Source organism: Muntiacus reevesi, chromosome 1 (assembly GCF_963930625.1).
Source record: "Muntiacus reevesi chromosome 1, mMunRee1.1, whole genome shotgun sequence".
In the NCBI taxonomy this organism is placed as follows: Eukaryota; Metazoa; Chordata; class Mammalia; order Artiodactyla; family Cervidae; genus Muntiacus; species Muntiacus reevesi.
In genome coordinates, this window is record NC_089249.1 from 17187478 (window position 1) to 17207893 (window position 20416).

Here is a 20416-nt window from a genome sequence, read left to right on the forward strand (position 1 = left end):
CAACAGATCAGGGCCCGCAGCACACTCGTGGACTTGACCTGGAATCACCAAGTGGGTTCAGCCTCCATTATGTTCACACTGGTGGCTCTGAACACATGCTGAAGGAGGAGGCACATAGCTATAAATGGCACCTGCCTGCATCAGAGGCCCTTAGCCATGAGCTTGGGAAGCTGCCAGCGAGACGGCATAGGATAACGGTTAAGAACAAGTTCTCCTGCTTACATTCCTGTCTCTGCCACTCATCAACCGTATGGCCTTAGACAAGCCGCTTAACCTGCCTGGGCCTTGGGTTCCTCACCTCTAACATGGAATGGGAGGTGTGACTGGCTGGATGGGAAGGTTTCTTGGGGAAGGCACCAACCCTGGCTCAGAAGAGAGAGGAGCAGGTGGCTTTGTCTGAGTGAAGACCCTTGGGCAGGTGGTTCAGGGACCGGCCACAGAGGCCTGTTAAGGAAATCCCATCCCACAGCCCAAGTGAGAGCATGTGTCCTGAGGGCTGGTCCTCCTCTCATGACATTCCTTCTGCCCACAGATGTACCGAGGATTCACCAAGATGCCCCATGTGCAGTACATCCACACAGAAGCTTCTGAGAGTCTCTGTGGCCTTAAGCTTGAAGTCAACAAGTACCAGTACCTGCTGACAGGTAACGGCCCACTCCAGCATCTAGGTCAGGGTTTGGCCAAGGTCCACGGCTCTTCAGTTTAGAGGATGAAGGGGTCGTAGTCAAAGCAGTGTTCTCAGGGCCCTGGTGATGTGCCCGCTGAGTTGTAAAAGAGTTATCTAGAGCTGAGTCTATCTTACTCGGCCAGTGGTGGGGGCTTGAAGTTCCTACGTGAGGCTGGGTTTTATTTATTTTTTCAAATTAATTTTTATTGGAGTACAGTTGCTTGAGGAGGCTGGGTTTTAGTCTCCATTCTACCATTGATTGGGGAGGAAATCTCCTAGTTTTGCAATTTCTCAGCTTTACTATAAGTAAAAAGAAATTGCTAGTACCTATTGCTCTCCACATCTCAGTCAACCTATTAGGTCTGCCTTTTAAAGTTATCCACTTTTAGGCAATCAGTGGAGAAAAGGAAAAAAAACAAAAGCAAGACCAATAAGTCATTGATGTGAGAAGAGAAAGTTGGTCTCTGACCCCAGCTCCAGTGCTCACTGGGTTTGTGGACCTTCCACAAATCGCTTAACTCCAAGCTTAAATTTTCTGCATTGGAAAATGGGAATACAATCCATCCTAAAAGGTGTTGGAGAGGATGAAATAAAATCATGGGACTGAAAAGTACATAGTACATACATTTCCTGGCCTAAGGAGGTTACTCAGTAGGCATGAATTCCTTGTCTTCTGGCTGGGTTCTGGACAAAATAACTCTCCCCTTGTCTCTTTCCTCCTCTAGGCCGTGTCTATGATGGCAAGATGTACACAGGACTGTGTAACTTCGTGGAGAGGTGGGACCAGCTCACCCTCTCCCAGCGCAAGGGGTTGAACTATCGATATCACCTGGGTTGTAACTGCAAGGTAAGCCCCAGGGAGCAGGTAGGGGAGGTGCTGGCTTGCAGCCCTAGAAACGTCAGCTCCTCCAGTACTGGGCGCTGGGCCCTTGGGCTGGGAAGGGCGTACATGTCAGGCCTGGGCAGAGGGGCAGGTCTGAGCAGGGGTGGCGAGGAATGTGGCACCTATGCTGAGCAGTGAAGAAGGAGAGGAAAGAATGCCTTTCTGCTGTAATCTGTGCGGCCCAGTTTGCAGCTGCTGGGGCAAGAGAACTCTTCAGCATTCTTGACCCCCTGCCCCCACTGTGGCTCAAGGTTGTAGAAGGCACAGGATCCTTAATGGCAGGCCTGCCAAGCAGTCCCAAGTGGGCTCGCCTAGGCAGCTGACTCACTGGTGGCCCCCACCCAAGGCGGCTTAACTGGTACAGGACTGCTGATACCACTTGCTTCAGAAGGTCACTCTTCAACCTGGCCCAACTTCTTGACCCAAGCACAGAATTAGGGCCCACAGCCTTGCTGCTGTGGGAGGCAGTTGGGCCAGTCTCTCAGTTAATTCTTGTAACAACTCTGCAAAATTGAGATAACAGTGATTACTACTATTATAGTTTTAATTATCTCCATTTTGCGGATGAGGAAACAGGGGCCCAGAGAGTAGCTAGGCCTAAGTCACACAGCTCACTAAGTCTGATTTCCAGCCTATGGCAGCTGGACTCTACATTTTTATGCTTTAATCTTTCTGATTTCTCAATTTTGTACAACTGCTGAGAACTCCCATGCTTGCCTGTTACCACCTGAGAGGAAAAGCTCTCCCAAATATCTAATTCTACCACTTTCTGACTGTGTGACTTGGGGCAAGTTACTTAACTTCTCTGAGGCTCTATTACTTGTAAAAGGGAGATAAATCAGTTGTGAGAATTAAAGAATAAGATAGAAGCACTCAGCAGAATGTCTGGTACACAGTAGGTGCTCAGTAAATACTGGTGAGTGTTATTTATATTGTCCTCACTAAGGGAGGGATATGGCTGGCCTCCACCGCAGAGAACTCAAGTTCTGAGTCCAAACTTGGGCGAGCATCAGGCCTAAGTCCACCAACCTTTGGTTGTTATCTCACTGCAGATCAAACCCTGCTACTACCTGCCTTGCTTTGTAACCTCCAAGAACGAGTGTCTCTGGACCGACATGCTCTCCAATTTCGGCTACCCCGGCTACCAGTCCAAACACTACGCTTGCATCCGGCAGAAGGGGGGCTACTGTAGCTGGTACCGAGGATGGGCTTCCCCGGACAAGAGCATCATCAATGCCACAGACCCCTGAGCGCCAGACCCGGCCCCACCTCACCTCCCTCCCTTCCCACTGAGCTTCCCTTGGACACTAACTCTTCTCAGATGATGACAATGAAATTAGTGCCTGTTTTCTTGCAAATTTAGCACTTGGAACACTTAGAGGAAAATCTATGCTGTCATATGGAGTTTATTTGGAACCATCCTCCTGGCCCCACCCCTCCCTTTCTTTTTGGTCTTTGACTTCACCCATTTCCACCTGGAAATCTTTGGTGTCGTGCCAGAAAGAATGAGGAATGGGTACTCCTCTTCTTCGTGATGATATAATCTATATTTTTCTAGGAAAACAAAAATTGAAAGACTACCCGACTAGGGCATTGTAATATCTACCCTTCTTTCTTCTTCCCCATCTCACCATCTCCCAGACTCTCCTCCCTCTGCCCTTCTCTTCCCTCTTCACAGTACATAAAGGACACAGACAAGGAGGCTGCTGAAAAGCCAACTGTTTCAAATCAGTCAAGGGCAGCCAGCAGATAGACCCAAGGTATGTGGAAGATCTCACACACCAAGGAGATGCTACTGCATGTCCTCACCAGGCTGTGTCTGTCTGTGTCTGCATGTCAGAGTGAGGGAGGGAAGGAAGAAACTGCAGGAGGGTCTGGATGATGCAGCACACACACAGTTCCCCCAGCCCACCGATGCTTGGGTTGACCAGATGTTTCTGCGTCTGGAGCAAGCAGCCAGGCCAGAATAATTTCTTGGTTGATGAAGACTTAAACATCTGCCTGAGGTCAGGAGGCAATGTGCCTTAGACAAAAGCTCAGGTGAGAGACTAAGATGAATGTCTTTCCTCTCCTTACTTCCCACGAGATTTCCTCCTGGAAACGTCTTCGGTAGATCTGGCCAGGAGCTTGCTTTTATGTAAATTGGAGAAATACGAACACCATACACTATCCACAGATATAGAACAAGTAGATTTGGGTAGAGGATATTATTTCCAAAGTAGCATTTTAGTTCACCTAGGGGGGTGTGTTTGCATACACATTTACATATACCCATGTGGGGACATAAGCTAATTTTTTTTTTTTTTACAGGACACAGAATTCTGTTCAATGCTGTTAAATATGCCAATAGCTTAATCTCTTCTATTTTGTTGTTGTTGCTTGTTTGAAGAAAATCATGACATTCCAAGTTGATCTTTTATTTTTTTTTTCATTTTAATTAAAATTTGAAATTCTGAGCACCCTCAGCATCCCTCTAATTGGGGTCATCTGACCTCTGTCCTCCTTTTCTCCTGCTTCATGTTTGGGGCCTTCATGTAACTGCCTTTACTGGCATGGCTCAGATGGGAGATGCGAGTTAGTGTGGGTCAGGGCCTGGGCACAGGAAGGAAAGCTGCAGTGTCCTGCCTTGGCTAGATGGCCACCTTTCCTGGGTTTGGGGACAACTTGCTCCTTTTCCTGTAGCTTACTGGCGGGTGAATGCCACCTCCTAAGGCCCTCACCTCATAGAATTAAAAGTGGTGGTCACTGGGAAAACCTGACTCTGCAAACAGCTGTAGGGTTTTTGTTGTGTTTTTTTGAAATAAAACTATAATATAAATTCTCTGATTAAATAAAATTATTTTAAGTTTTAGTGTTGAAAGTGAGATGCCAAGAGTAGGTGATAAAGTATATTTTACAGAACTGAGGATGCTAGGATGGTTACATTTAACATGATGGCTCTGTCTCTTTTATCAGATTATGGGTATTTGTCCTCTATTAGTATTTGTATCTTCAGTTCATTCCACTTTAGGAAACAGAGCTGCCAATTTAAACGGGAAAAAAAAGAAGCAGACAACACAATGTAATGTCTCGCTCACAAACACAAATGCCCAGGCACAGTGTTTGGCAGAACCTCAGAGCGAGAAGGCAGTCAAGGCATCTGGTTTCCTCCAGAATGGTCTCATTACCTAGTACCTTTCACCTTGTGGTTGTGACATTTGGCATGCAAGAAACAGCAAGCTTTGCTCTCTCAGTGGAGCAGCGTAAGCAGAAGGAGCTGAATTCAGCAGGCCAGTGGTTTTTAAGGGGTAAGCCCCAGACTTGGTGTTTAAAGATTTTCTTAATTTGAACCTCAAAGTTCTACAAGGTGGAACCCCTAACCCGATCTGCACAGGCGCCCTCCCACAACTGGACATCAGTGTGACCTCCAAGAGGCATCTGGCTATTCTTGGTCCCTGGTGGGGTCACCTCCACTCACACAAAGAGGGACTTGAGGTGAGGCCTGAGGACAAATCACCTGAAGTTTCCCTCTGAAAAGTTGGTGGAACCACAGTCCCATCTGCCAGGCCCTGGCGAGGAGAACAGCAGGTCCTGAGCAAAGAAGGGTCCTTTGCAGAGTGATGTCAGAGGGCGGTTTTTGAGCTTTCTATAAGCTATAGCTTTGTTTATTTCACCTGTTCACTTACTGTATAATTTAAAGTCATTTATGTAGCTGAGACACTTCCGTATTTCATTCATTTCATGAACGTTTTATTTTGCTAAATCTTATGTCATGTGTAGGCTGTAATATGTGTACACTGTGTTTAAGAGAAATGAAAAAAACAAAACCCACATGCCACCATTTTTCTGAATCAAATTCTACAGTGGAATGGAGGGTAAAGACTTCTACTGTGCAGGCAGCTAGACTGGTAAATGGGGGAACTAGAAGGAACGAGCACCGCAGAGTCCTCTAGACTCCTTCCTCCCTGTTGGCATCCTAGTGCTTTCTGGACTACAAAGGAGGAGAGAAAAAACAGCAAGTACATTCACATCTTTGCTCTGTATCAACTGGCCCTGGGCACTCTGCTGGTTATTCCCATTCCTTTTCCCCTCTAGTCCATCCGTCCACCCCATTGAGAAGTCATGGTTTCACCTAAACATCCAGGGCCACAGGACCTGTGATTCTGAGATGTCTTGGCCTTCTCTGGCCCTCTCTTCTGCCTCCCTATGCAGGAGGCACCACATCTAGGCTCTTACCTCTCAGCCCAGTGCTCCATCTGGCCAGAACTGGGAGACTCCTGTGCTTTTTTACCCTTGCACAGCCCCAGACACATAATGGCAATCAGGCTACAGCCCATGAGCACCGTTTTTCATACTGTGGTTCTTGAGCAATTAAAAAAACCTGACTTATTGGAATAGCTGTCTCAGAGAAACTGTGGTCCCCAGAAGACAACACCCTCCCCTGCCTCTGTCCTTCATCATGTGCTAGCTGACCAGCAACATGGATTAACTAAAAATGACACCCAAGTGTTTGGCTCCTGGCTGTGAAAGTAAAAATATCACTAAAAGAGTTTCACACAAGAAAAACACTTTAAAAATTCTGACAGCAAAAACAAAACACAATGGGCGAGTGTTGGGGAGATGGATTATCAACAGCTTCCAAACCGGCTCCTGGGAGGCACAAGAAGGGCTCACGGTCTGAGGGGAGGGGCTTCATGAATTCTCCCAGGCACCAACCTCCTTCTTCCATAGCTGGTCTGCTGTCCTGAGACCCAGAAGTGATGGAGAGAAACCAACTAGAGAAAACCCTGTCTGGAAGGAATGTATTTGTTGCTAAATTTTGTAGCACTGTTTACAGTTTTCCTCCATGTTATTTATGAATTTTATATTCCGTGAATGTATATTGTCTTGTAATGTTGCATAATGTTCACTTTTTATAGTGTGTCCTTTATTCTAAACAGTAAAGTGGTTTTATTTCTATCACATACCTGCAGTCTCTTGCTTTTTTGTGTCCTGACCGCCGCTGGGGGTTATGGCGACCACAGAGGGTCTCAGAAGTCAGGTCCTGCCTGCTTTGGCCCCTGGCCTGTGCATAGTCGCTTCCCTCCATTCAATTCCACAGTATGGACCCACCCCGCCCCAGCCCTTTCCCCAGGCGGGAGCATTTTCAGGAGAGGCACCCTAGACTTCCTGTGACCCTCTTCCCTGATTCTATGACCAAGGTTCGCCCCAGTTCTATGGAATCTGGATCAACATCTAATTACCTGTTAGTGGTTCGGGTATTCCCAGACTGGAGCCCTGACTTAGCCTTCCCTATTTTCTTTCTTAGAATCTCAACCTAGTGGAAGTGGGAGGGGGAGGCTCAAACAGCAGTCCTTGATGCCAAATGCCTGCCTGGAATTTCAAGTATGACTTGGCCTACTTGGGAATGCCAGGAACTCACTACAACCGTGCAACACCCCTCCCCCACCCCGGCCCCACTCAGAACTTACAGCTGGGCCTGTCACCCTCAATGGGCTGGGCTGGCGGCAAAGCCCTCACCCAATTATTATCCCACTGTTGACAATGTTTCAAGGTATGGCTTTGCCCCCATTTTAAAACTACTCTATTTTGAGAACCTATTGTACGCCACTGAGAAGGCAATGGCACCCCACTCCAGTAGTCTTGCCTGGAAAATCCCATGGATGGAGGAGCCTGGTGGGCTGCAGTCCATGGGGTCACTGAGAGTGGGACACGACTGGGCAACTTCACTTTCACTTTTCACTTTCATGCACTGGAGAAGGAAATGGCAACCCACTCCAGTGTTCTTGCCTGGAGAATCCCAGGGATGGGGGAGCCTGGTGGGCTGCCATCTGTGGGGTCGCACAGAGTCAGACACGACTGAAACGACTTAGCAGCGGCAGCAGCAGTGGACGCCAAGCACAGTACCCTGTACACATGACCATGTTAAATCACAACAACCCAGTGAAGTGGTTCCACCGTCATCCATGGTTTTCAACCAAGGAAGCTGAGGCTCACAGAGATCCAAAGCCTAGTAAGCAGACAGAACTGGGATTCAAACTCAGGCTGGTTTGAGGATAAATCCTAAATTTTCTTCACCGTTTCTCACTTTGTTGGAATATGCCGGGTTCCACATGCCCCCTTCTTGTTCCAACCAGCACACCCTGGCTAGTAGGACACCTCACTAGATCAGATACAAGGGAAAGATGGTCAATGAGAAACATTTTTGCCTGCTTAGACTGTCCCCCCACCTGGAGACACCTATCAGTGTCTCCAAATAGGACTTGGAAGCTCAGTTGCCTAAGCTTGGGACTAAAAGCAGACTGTTGGAACCCTGTTAACCATCTTGTGCCCCAAGACTCATGTTCTTTGCAAGGTATGCATGGGGCCATGGCCCTGCATTCCTTTAACCAGTTTAACAAGACCACTGTCCATGAGAGCAGGCATGTCACGGACTCTTTCCAGCAGCCCAGAACTCTTCCATCCAACTTCTTCTGGCCACAGGATGGAGAGTTTCCCACCTCATACTCAAAAAGACGTTCACCTTTCCCACCCTCCAAACGGGAGGCTATCCCACATATTGGAAGCTAAACTCCAACCACTTCCCAGCAACAACCTTGGGTATATTCAAAAGTTTGAGGGCAAAGAGGATGCACAAGGAAACTGCCCTTTGTTGATTAATGGAAACAAAATATCACTGCTTTTATTAAAATAAGAGTTGAAACCAAGTCCTGCACAGGGTTCACATGAAATAACATTCTACCTTAGAAGCATCTTTCACCTTTACTATAAACCTTTGTTTCCAATTGCCAGCTCAAGTTGTCCCCTGATTTGCTGAAAATTCCATGTCCCACGGAATGCTGTGTATCTTTGTCATTTACTCTACCACCTGAAATTTCACCTGGAGACCTGACTCTTCCCCTGGAAAGCCATGTGTTCCCACAGGATGTCACAGCTCTTCTGTGACCGCCTTGGCGGTCAGGAAGCAGCCCCCATGCTGACCTCCTCCATTCAAATGGACTGAGTATATGGACATCTGTATTTATTCCATACCACAAAAATAATCAGAGCAAAAAAAGGTACTCACCATTGGCTTGTGATTGGGGAAAAATGTTTGCTCCACAAGCGGGAACTTCTCAGGACCCAGCAAATGGAAGATCTTAATAAGCTGAGAGAACTAGGACAGAATATGACAGAACATTGGTCAACCACTGTTTCCTGGTATGGCGAAACATCCCACTTGATCCCAGGCCTCAAGCACCTATCTGCTCCAGTAGCTGCTCCCTGTCCCCAGGATAAAGGCCAGAGTCCTTGACTGGACATTCGTCTGCTCCAGTCTCCTCCATCATCCACCTTACTCCACAGCCCTGGGAGCTCATTCTGTGCCCAGCACTGTGCTCGCCAGCACACACAGCTATACATATATAGCATATAAACATCCATGTGTTGTTCTGGGGCAACACACTCAACATGTGAGGCCAGGTCTGGAGGAAAGACAGCCTGTGGGCAGATGGCTGAGATAACAACATCTTGCTGGAGGGGAGTGAGGGGCTTGTGGGACCTGGAAGAGGAATAGACAGGGGGTGAGGATGACTTCAGGAGCAGATGATATAAGAGAAGGAGGAAGGCCATTCCAGTGTGCAGTGAGACAGCTGTGTGCTAGAGATGCTCAGCGGACAATGAGCTGGGAATTCACCCATCAGGCAAAGGGAGCTGTCGGTGAACAAAAGCAGAGAAGAGCAAGGTAGACTGATCAGAAAGAAGAAATCAGGTACAGTGTAAGGCCTAATGTGGATGCCTAATGGCTGGAAGAGGAGCTCAGTCTTGTGCCAAACTGACTTTGGGGTAAACTCAATACTCAGAGCTCACAAGAACAGAACAGATAACTTAGGAACTCTCCGCATCATGCCAGGATTGGAAGACTCTTGGGCTGTAGCCCGCTGCTGTGGTGCAACATGCTGTCAGGTTAGTAGGCTTGAGGGACCTCAGAAATATGAGAAATGATGGGAGGGTCCCTCATTCTACAGTTAAGGAAACTGAAGTCCAGAGAAGGAGAGTAATTCCATAATCAACTAAGAGTTTTGGAGAATGTCCATCTTCATTACTTAATACTAGCAACCTAAGTCTCAATTTCCTCTTCTGTCCAATGGAGACATTAGAAATACCTACTCAACAGGGTGAAAATTAAATATAATATGCATGTGAAAGGCTCAACACAGTGCAGTTAGTACTAATGAATTGTACTTGCTACCATCACCAAGACTATGTGGGAAAACAAGGATGGTGAACTAACACCGCTGAGGACCCTTCCTGGGTTGTTGTAGGCCTAAAAGCTTAGTCAAGGAAGAGTGAGGAGGAGACCAAGGCCATAGTAACAATGGTTAAAGACTATCCATATCTACTAAATGAATGCATATGTGCATTCAATAAATCCTGAGTGCTAGCTCTGCAGAAACCTTGTCACCATGCTCAAAGAGTGAGAGCAGTAGGGTACCCCTCTCACCACTGACATTATAATAACGTAACACTGTACCATAACATGCTACAAAATATCTATTTAGGTAATAACTACAAGAAGGGGTTTGGGAGCCAAGTTGTTTGTTCAGTTGCTTTGAATAAAAGACTCCCTTCATGACTGAGCCTCCCCGCTGGGGAATGGGTCCATTTCAGGGCCAGGAGGCCAGTCCCTGCTTCCCCCTTCCTTCTGAGTCAGGCTGGCCCCGCACCTACCACCCAGGGCTTGCTGCAGAAGTTGTAGACAGAATAGAGGGAGTTGACGGCAGGCAGCCCTCCATACTGGAGGCCGATGACCAGGCTGCGGTAGTCTTCGCCCAAGGCCATGCTGTAGGCGTGCTGGCGGACAAGAATGAAGTCCGGTTTGAAGGATCTGCCAAGAGAGGGACCAACAGCAGTGTTACATACTTGATGGGCTGAGGGGACAATCAGGACCCCAAGTCAAAGCCTGCTGAGGGCAGCACCTCAGTTCAGAATGGGGACAGGGTGGGGGAGTGGGGATGAGGAAGACCAGATGCAAACACACAACAACTGCAAAGTAAAAGGACTGAAAACAATTCACATTTTCTTTTACTTCTTTTTAAGGCTGCTTTCTAAATTTTTTATACTGAACAAGTATTTAATTTGAAAATGGAAAAAAAAAAACATATCAAACAATTCAGTGAACATACTGTGGTTTTACTAGGCACTGTGGCAGATACACAAGTTACTGAGTCCTCACGATTGTCCTGGGATGTGGGTGCTGCTGCCGTCAATTCCGTCTCATAGACGAGCACCCGGAGGCTCAGGAAGACCAGGTCACTTGCTCACAAAGACACGCTGCAGGTAAGTGGCAAGGCCAGGGCTGTACAGCCTCAGGGCCCTGGATCACAACGGTGGTGCCTCGCAGTTCCCTTCTAGTGCATCTCCAACGCTTGTCCCTTTCAAGCGGCAACCTCTGGAAAGCAGCAAGAGTAGTGATGCCATGGCATGAGAACATGCCAGGCTCTGCCAGGTCCCTCTGGAGATAAGATCCTGACTGAAGCTCACAAGCAGACCAGGGTAAGGTCAGGACTATTTCTCCAATTTACAGATGGGAACACACTGCAAGTCAGAGATGTTGTGAACTTCCTCAAATCACAAAGCTGGGAAGCAAGAGAGCCATGTTTGAACACAGGTCATCTGACTCCAAGTCCACATGCTCTACCCTCCATCACACGGCTCCAGGGAGATTCACACAGTGTTTCATTCACACTGCCAAGGATCCACCTGTTTCTGGATTCCTCACTTCTAAGTCCAGAGAAAATCAAGACTCACAGTAGGTAGGTGGTTTATACTTAAAATGGTATGATCCATCTGACTCATCCAGACACAGACACGTAGCTTCAAATAAACTGTAGTTCTTCAAAATAATTCAAATATAAATTAAAATAACTCTCAAAGGGCAAAGACTTGCCCCCCAGGGAAGACACTTTTTGAATTGCTCTGAGCTTGGGCCTTATGGTGCCTGTCCCCAGGATCAGGGTTGTTACAAGAACATGTTGAAGGAATGAATGATATACATAATCATCACATCCCATTCCCAAAGAAAAGGGCAAAGGAGTCCCTGGCTAAGCTGTAACTGATCCTGAAGGTGGCCGTGTGGACGGTGACATCCGAGTGTGGGTGGCATGTGCTCATGGAAGCAGTCAGTGATGTCACTGTGGTTAGGGTTGGGGTTGGCTAGAACCTTGGAGCTGCTATGTCCACATCCCTGCTGCACTCTCAGAGACGAATTAGTCCCACCAGTGCATATTACAGACAGGGAAACTGAGCCCTACAGCCAGGCAGTGACACGTCCCAGGTCACCCAGCAACACCACGGCCCAGGAGGAGGACGTTCCGCGTCCCTTCCCCCCTCCTGCCTCCCTGCCCTTTGCCCTGCACCCTGCAGTGTCCCACGGCAACAGACAAGGAAGGAGGGGTGAAGGGGTGTGTCTAACAGGGATCCGATGACCAAAGGGAGCACTGACTTATAAGCACTTTTTACTTTTATCTGATTTAAAAAAAAATATATGCTCATTGTGCAAATAAAAAAAACAAAAAAAGCCCAAACCACCCTTGGAAAACAGGAAGAAAGAAACAAAATTATCTGCAATTCTCAACACAGAAAATTCTAATAACCTTTAGAATAATAAGCACATATTATTTGTGTTTTCTTATGTGTACATTATGATCCAATAATCTATTTTATGTATATAATATGCATTCATATTCATAATTGATTTTGTTTTCTATTAATTATGATTTTGCTGTTTTCCACATATTATGGTGTATTTTCCCTATCAAAATAGCTTCAGAAATATAATTTCTAATGGCTTCCTAATAGTGCACTGAATGGATATACTATATTAAGCCAACCAATCATCTATTATTATCAAGTAGCCTCTTTCCAATATTTCACACATGCCCATCTTTGCACACAAATTAACCTCATTTAAAATTATTTCTTCAAGATAGAGTCTAAGAAGTGGAATTGTTGGGTTAAAAGGTATGAACGTTTTAAAGGTACTCAGAAAACTCTCCCTTTTAAAATGTGCACATCACCAGGGCACACGACACGGTCCATCTCACTGCAGCCTCATCAGGACAGCAGTTTTTACAAAATGCATTTTTCAATTTGATAAACCATTTCCCTCTAAAGATACCCTGCACCCCATTTCTGTTTCAGTTTGCATTTTTATGATTTTAGTAAGATGGAATACTTTTAATAACCATATGTACTTTCTTTACTATAGAAGTCTGCTCACATCTTTCCTCATTAAAAAAAAAAATGGGGTATCCCTGTTTCCTCATTGACATGAGCTCTGAGCTAGGATGGTGCCTTCATCTGTCATGTGTGGTAATGTTTTTACTAGTTGATTGTCTTTTTATTTATGACTGTGAATCTTAACAAATCATGTGAACACATTTTCCATTCCCCCTGAGTCTTTCCCTTTTGATTTTGCTCTCTGCTTTGAAGCTCCGAGGGTCCTCTGGGGCCCCGGTTCTGACAGCGTGACGCGCCCTCTTCCCAGCAGTGTGGTCTCCCTCTCAGACAACAGTGCCAGCAGACTCGGTGCCTCACTCAGGGAACTCCACTCTGCTCTGGGAGGAAGTAAAAGTCTTGCACTGGCCAGAATCCGATGGCTTGTCTCGGGATGCTCCAACTCTAGTCCCGGATATTACGGTGCTCTCTCTCTAGAGCACCTAGAACTCACCTCTAAACCAGATCTCTTACTCTTTGAAATAAAGTAGTGGCAACCTCCACTTTGTCTTCCAAGATTTGAGAACTTATCTCAAGCTTCCATATTCCAAATGCTCTTTTAAAATGACATATCAGCTCCATGCTCAAAACCCTCAGAAGTCTTCTGTCTTTCTGATGACAAATCCTCACCTCCTTACCATGGCTACAAAGCCCCTGCCTGCCTCTCCATTATCATTTCTACTTTCGCCCTCCCTCATCTCCACCAAGGGCTTCGCAGGTGGCACTAGTGGTAAAGAACCTGTCTGCCAATGCAGAGTTGCAGGTTCGATCCCTGGGTCGGGAAGATCCCCTGGAGGAGGGCATGGCAACCCACTCCAGTATTCTTGCCTGGAGATTCCCATGGACAGAGTAGCCTGGAGGGCTACAGTCCATAGGGTCATAAAGAGTTGGACACGACTGACATGACTTAGCAGCAGCAGCACCTCCACCAAAACCACACTGACAACTGCTCCTCCCTTTAATTTCTTTTCCTAGAGGCTCTTTTCCCAAATGGTGTGTGGCTGCCTCATTCTTGTCACTTATTGGCTTAAATTCATTTCCTGAAGGACACCTGTCCTGTTAGCTCTATTAAAATTTTCCTCAACCCTCATATTGCCCTATTTTCTTCACAGCTCTTATGACAACTGTATTTCTCCAGTTTATATACTTAGTTGTTTATTGTCTGTCTCTCCCCTCTAAAGATGTCAGCTCAATGAGAACAGGGGACCTGCTCAGGTCCTTATCAGTATTTTTAAACGAATGATGAAGCTAATGAATGCACATACACACAAAAGAAGGAGGGCTTCCCAGGTGGCGCAGTGGTAAAGAATCCTACAATGAGGAAGACCTGGCTTGGATCCCTGGGTTGGGAAGATCCCCTGGAGGAGGGCAAGGCAACCCACTCCAGTGTTCTTGCCTGGAGAATTCTGTGGACAGAGGAGCCTGGCAAATACAGTCAACAGGGTTGCAAAGAGTCGGACACAACTGAGTGACTAACACTACTGTTATGAAAGAATGAGTGAATGCAAAGTAGAAAAAGGAATGACCTCTTTTCTTGTGGTCCTAGAGAAGAGAAACAGGATTGATGGCCAAAGTAGCCAGGAAATTAACACGTGGCCCCTAATAACCAGAGGGCTGCCTTACAACGAGTCCTGTGTTCCTGGAGGTATGTTAGCATCACCAAGAAAGTTTTAACCCTAGGAAATCCAAGTTGGACCCTATGACTGCTTAAGATCCTCAGATACAATATGTGAGAAATAAACACTCTCCATGAGTACTATATCAGGGCAAACCAGGCGTGTGTCACAGGTCAAATTCTTCCATTGACTGCTGCACAGAACGCCCAGTGTCTTCCACACAGCCTGGGATTTGCATGGAAGGTGAAGAATTAGAGACACCAGCATGCAGTTTCTCCGTCCACACCCAGCACCCAAGGTTCCTTGCACAGTCAGGGAACAGCCACGTCCTGCATGTCACCCCACCATCCAAGGATGTAGTCAGTAGTTTCAGGCCCTGACAGTGGGCCAAGCACCCCTGTAGAGGCTGGAAATCCTAAAATGATTGGGACATCATTCATCCTTTCACAAGACTCAACAGTCCTAGAGGAGGTGGGTGCAATGCTAAGGGATAAGGATTTGCTAAAAGAACAAATGAAAAAGTGAGTGAGTGAAACAACAGAGGCAAATACAAAACACTAAGGTGGCCCAGCTCTTTCTGGGGAGGGTGTGGGTGAGTGTGTGCCAGAGGTCTCGGGTCAAGAAAGAAAGATAGGGGTTTGTCACATGGACAGGGTTTTAAGGGTTTCCAGGTGGAGGGAACAGCACCTGCAACTGAATGCAGGCATCCCCGAAATGAGAAGACAGTGGTCTGTGAGGTTTTATCTGCTCAGTATAATTCTCTTTTGGGGGTGGGGGGAATAGACTCCCTGATAAAATTCTCCCCAATCAGAGAATTGCATGCCTCTGGGCAGTAACTGGTCTAAGGATTGCATTGCTGATGTCAAAAGGGTTGTCACAATCCTCCTTGAGTGGCCAGCTAAGCTAGAGTGACATCACCTGGGTTGACAGACAGCATTTTCCTGCTCCATGAAAGGATCCCACCTGTAACAGGGAGACCCAAGACTGTCTGCCTCACTGAGCCCCTGAATCCTCCTGAGCCTAACACTGGAGCCATCCTTCTCTTCTGAGTTACTTGAGCTATTGGTGGTGGTTTAGTCACTAAGTCGTGTCTGACTCTTGCGACCCCATGCAGCCTGCCAGGCTCCTCTGTTCATGGGATTCTCTAGGCAAGAATACTGGAGTGGGTTGCCATTTCCTTCTCCAGGGGATCTTCCCGACCCAGGGATCAAACCCGGGTCTCCTGCATTGCAAGCAGATTCTTTACCAACTGAGCTATGAGGGGATCTTCCCACTGGAGCTATTAAGTATTCTATTTTGCCTACTGCTACTGTTAAGTCACTTCAGTCGTGTCTGACTCTGTGTGACCCCATAGATGGCAGCCCACCAGGCTCCCCCGTCCCTGGGATTCTCCAGGCAAGAATACTGGAGTGAGTTGCCATTTCCTTCTCCAATGCATGAAAGTGAAAATGAAAGGGAAGTCACTCAGTTGTGTCCGACTCTTAGTGACGCCATGGACTACAGCCTACCAGGCTCCTCCGTCCATGGGATTTTCCAGGCAAGAGTACTGGAGTGGGGTGCCATTGCCTTCTCTGCTATTTTGCCTACACTGGTTTAAAGTGGGTCTGGTGCTCGCCCTCACTATTGCTCTGACTAGTATTGGGCAGAAGTGGCAAAGTCTGCAATTGGTAACATGGCAGGAGCATAAAGTCTGATGAGGTGGTGGCAAGAGATATGGTTGGGTAAACATTCCCAACAACCCTCGTGAACCCTTTCCTGTTCTTCTGCCTCCACAGGCCCTCTGGGCACATGACCTGTGTCTTTCATGCCTCAGCAAGACCTCCTTCAGTCCTACACAAGCTGGCACATCCTGACTAGAGGCTGTACCTGGGTTTTCTTATTCCTTAGACTTAAAATGAACTATCTTATCTGGTTTCTGATCCCAGGTCTTTCTCGGAAGCGGCAGTCGATGCTGGAGAGGAAATCAAGGACAACATACAATTAAATGGTAGAGACGGGACAGGTGATGCATTGCTGGGAGATTACCAGGTGCTCCAGGCAGTGTCAAGAAGTGCGGGGCCAAAGGCTTAGTGACTTTGCATCACTGGAGAAGCATAATAATTCCCTCAATATGCAGAAGCCTGCAGTAGCCAGAAAAGATTATGACTGGGCTTTGCCTGGGGCCTAAGTTAATATGCAGAAGCCTCCTTGTTCTCAGCCACCTGACTGCTATTTTGTCACAGTTCTTTTTCCGAAAGAGCCAGGCTGACTAAGGGACAGTGTTGCTAACTTTGGTCACATGTTGACCGACCCATCAAAGCCAGAGGAGACCCCAGCCATGCCTGGGAAGGCTCTGGACTTCTGATATCCGTGCCGACCAGCAGAAACTTCAGGTGTCCTTGGAACTTCTCCCACTTCTCACACTCCTTCCCCATCCGCCTCCACCTCTGAAAATACCAACTCAGGTACCAAATCTGTGGGAAGGAGACCAAGAGGACTGAGCTCCTCAGCCATAAGAGGTGTCCTGAGGAAACGCAGAGTGGAGTCCACGCTCCTGAAGGCTGTGGGCCACCACTGTGCAACAGGGACAGAACCGAGGAGACGTGCATGCCAGGCAGATGCAGGGCCTTGAATGGGCCATACGGAAGGACTTGAGGAATTAGCGACGCTTCCTGCCAGCCCGAGGGCTGCAAGAAATTAGTCTAGGCCAAAATGAAATTAGGAGGTGGCCGACCAGGAATCTGGCGAGGAGCGGACAACAGGAGGCCGCAGAGGGGTCCGCGGGGGCCGCACAGCAGCCGCCAGCCACACGGCGAGATGGCAGTGGGGAGGGGCCCGGCGGGGTTTACACACAGCCAGGCTCTCTGGTGAGTCGGTGGCTGTCTCTGTAAACTACTAGGAGGTTAATAAAACACAGACTTGAGTTGCTGGAGGAAGTAGGCTTCCTCGTCTCCCTTCTCAGCCTCAGAATCTCGGTCTCTTTATCTGTCTCTTCTCCCTTTCATTTCAGAGAAGTTCTTGCGACTCCACCCTTGCTCCATCCTTCTTCTCCATCACCCTGGGGATCCCACATGTTATGGGTTGAATTGTGTGCCCCCAAAAGATACATCGAAGTCCTGAGCCCTGTTCCTGGCTGTGTGACCTGATTTGGAAACAGGTCTTAGTAGATTTAATCAAGTTAAGGTGAGGTCATACTGGAGTAGAGTGGGCCCCAACCCAACGCCTGGATCTTTATAAGAGATGGTTAATCTGGATGCAGACACAGAGAGGAAGAGGAGAACTCCATGTGACGATGGAGCCAAACATTAGAGCGATGTGTCGACACGTCAAGGAATGTCAAGGATTGCTGGCAACCACGAGAAATGAGGAAGAGACAGGAATGGATCCTCAGCTAGATCCTTGAGAGGGAGCATGGCTCTGCTGACACCTTGATTGCAGACTTCCTGCCTCCAGAATCATGAGAGAATAAACTTCTGTTGTGAAAGCTGGCCAGCCTCTGGCACTTAGTTATAGCAGCCTCAGGAAACAAAAACTCCGCACACCCGCAGTATTTCCTCTTTCTAGCAGCTTCCTGGCTTTCTTTCTTCTTGTGCGAATCCATCCACCGCCCCCTCCTCACTTCCCAAAACAACAACCCTGACTCCAACAATAAGAAAACCTTTGCTTCAAGGTTGAAAATGAATGACAGTTAAGTAATGTTTGCATAACTTTATGTAAAAGAGTTAACAAATCAACACACAGATAAGTGTATGGAGATTTATTTGGAAGGATGTTCACCAAAAAGGCTAAGCTGGCTATCTCTGAAGGGTGGGGTGGGAAATGGGGGGTTTTACATTCTCTTCAGACCTTTTTGTACTATCTGTACTTAAAAAAAAAAAAAGAGTACAAAGCATTTTTACAACTATGAAAAAACAATGAGGTTTATCTTCATTTTGGAAAAAAATGATAAATCTAACAATGATGTAACATCATGGAAAATGCTTATGGGACCATTTTACGTGACATAAAACAATAGAAAAGAGAATCTGTGTTATGCCTAAAGCACCATAAACATGATACGACTGGAAGGGCGGATGGAACACTGCTCATTCGTTAAGGCGGTGAGGCTATAGGTAATTTCGTTTTGAAAATTTCCATTTTTGTTATACCGTGCTTTGGGCATTAACCAAAATTTTGGTTGGCATAAACAAGTAACTGAAGGTAAAACAATCCCCTTCACTTGGCCTGGCAGCCATAACTAGCCCCTCCTCCACTCCCTGCCAATGCTACAATATGTGCCTAGAGCCCCAGTTCCCCTGTAGCCATCTCCACCCCCCTCTGCATCTGGCTGCCAGTCCCCTTTCCACCTTAGTGAACTCATAGTGAGGTCATTCCTAAAAGCCAAACTCCAAGATCAAATGCACTCTGCTATGCCCTCCATTTCCCGGATCTCTGATACCAGCTAATGTTTGTTCAGGGAGCCTCCATTCTAAGCCCTCCGTATATCTTCACTCATTCAAGCCTGACTCATTTAAGGAGCTGTTATTTTCATCTCCAATTTCCAGATGAGGAAACAGGCACAGAGTGGTGAAGGAACTTGCTGAGGCTCCACAGCTGCTGTTGGTGGAACCACGAGTCCAACGTGGAAGCCGTTGGCTCTGGAGGAGTGTTTCCCACCCTCTGTACTATCGACCTTTGGACCTGGATGATTCTTCATTGTGGGAGGCTGTCCTGTGCATTGTAGGGTGTTGGGACCATCCCTGGCCTCTACCCAAAGACGCAATAGCACCTCCAGGCCCAGCTGTGACAACTAGAAATGTCTGTAGACATTGCCAAGAGTTCTCTGGGGGCAAATTCACCCTGGTCCTCTGCAGCATGATTACCATCCGCCCTGCACTCTTCCCTTGCTTCCCAGCTGTTCCCTCCCGGCTCCCCCCTATGTCTTCTCCCCTGACTGGCTCTTCTCCAAGGCTCAGGGTTGGTTCCCTGCCCTGGAAAATCACCTCTATTCAGTGGGTTCACCCACCTTGTCCTCACGGGCAATAGTGGAAATGACTCAGATTTACAGAGCACCTCCTCTGCCCCAGGAGTCATTTGTAGGCTTTTAATTATGTTCTCTTCAATCCTCACAATGACCCTATAAGAAGGAGGCTATCAATAATCTTGTTTTTCAAGAAATCATCACTAATTCATAAAGATATCAAATCACTACTAGTTGTACATCTAAAATGAATATAACATTGTAAACTATATTTCAATTAAAAATAAATAAATACAAAAAAAAGTAAAGAAGGAAAAATTTTTAAAAAGAAACTAAGGCACTGAGAGATTAAGCACAATAAGAACAAGTTCCACATGGACCGGAGTGCTTCAAAGTAGATGTGTACAACCAATGTGTCACCAGCATCATCATTACCTCAAATTCACCCTGCCTGGACCCCAACTCATCAGGCTCCCCCATTGTGGATCTCCCGACTTCTGTCAAAGCACCCCCAGGCTCATAGGAACCCAGGAGCTATCACCCTGAAGTCATCTGTGATTCTTCTCTCGGACCCCCCCAGGTAAGGAGCCACTCCTCACTCCAGAAGTGTCTAGGATGTTCTCCTATACCCAGCTCCCCTCTCTCACTCTGGGTTTCCCTCCCATTGCCTCAGGCTCAGAATATCTCAACACACCCTTATCTCCTAAGCCCAGTCACAAGTCCCTCCTCTCACTCCTCTTTGAAGCTCAGAATCCAGACTGTTGAATGCCAAGTGTCATGTGACCTCATGGTCTCTGTCCCAGGGATTCTCAAGCTAAATGCCAGCAGAGCCCAAGCAGTTAACATCAGGCTGGGAGAGTGAGCCGTCTTTCCTAGCAGTGTCCTTGGTGGTCTTCTAACAGATACTGTCTTTGAAATTAAACCCAGCAACAATCTTCATTTACACAACGCTCTCTTCAACCTTTTTTAGAAGCATCAATTCAGTCCAGTTCAGTTCAGTAGCTCAGTCGTGTCCAACTCTTTGTGACCCCCATGGATTGCAACATGCCAGGCCTCCCTGTCCACCACCAACTCCC

At 47.2% G+C, this 20416-nt stretch overlaps 2 protein-coding genes and 1 long non-coding RNA gene across 4 annotated transcripts in view; 2 read left to right on the forward strand and 1 right to left on the reverse strand.

Moving 5' to 3' along the window:
• TIMP3 (TIMP metallopeptidase inhibitor 3) overlaps nt 1–6493 on the forward strand; it is a 58598-nt gene extending 52105 nt beyond the window's left edge. The window contains exons 3-5 of the mRNA XM_065938538.1: nt 533–644; nt 1393–1514; nt 2603–6493. Coding sequence (XP_065794610.1) covers nt 533–644; nt 1393–1514; nt 2603–2800 — 432 coding nt within the window. The 3' untranslated portion in view covers nt 2801–6493. The remainder of the gene's footprint in view (nt 1–532; nt 645–1392; nt 1515–2602) is intronic.
• Nucleotides 1–20416, reverse strand: part of SYN3 (synapsin III) — a 422732-nt gene that overhangs the window by 301836 nt on the left and 100480 nt on the right. For both annotated transcript variants that reach the window (XM_065938516.1, XM_065938522.1), the window contains 2 exons: nt 10239–10395; nt 8596–8685 (listed from right to left, as the gene is read on the reverse strand). In XM_065938516.1, coding sequence (XP_065794588.1) covers nt 8596–8685; nt 10239–10395 — 247 coding nt within the window. The remainder of the gene's footprint in view (nt 1–8595; nt 8686–10238; nt 10396–20416) is intronic.
• On the forward strand, nt 7301–17673 carry LOC136170407 (uncharacterized). Its single transcript, XR_010663627.1, has 3 exons — nt 7301–9473; nt 10708–10847; nt 16327–17673. It is a non-coding gene; the product is annotated as an uncharacterized lncRNA (long non-coding RNA).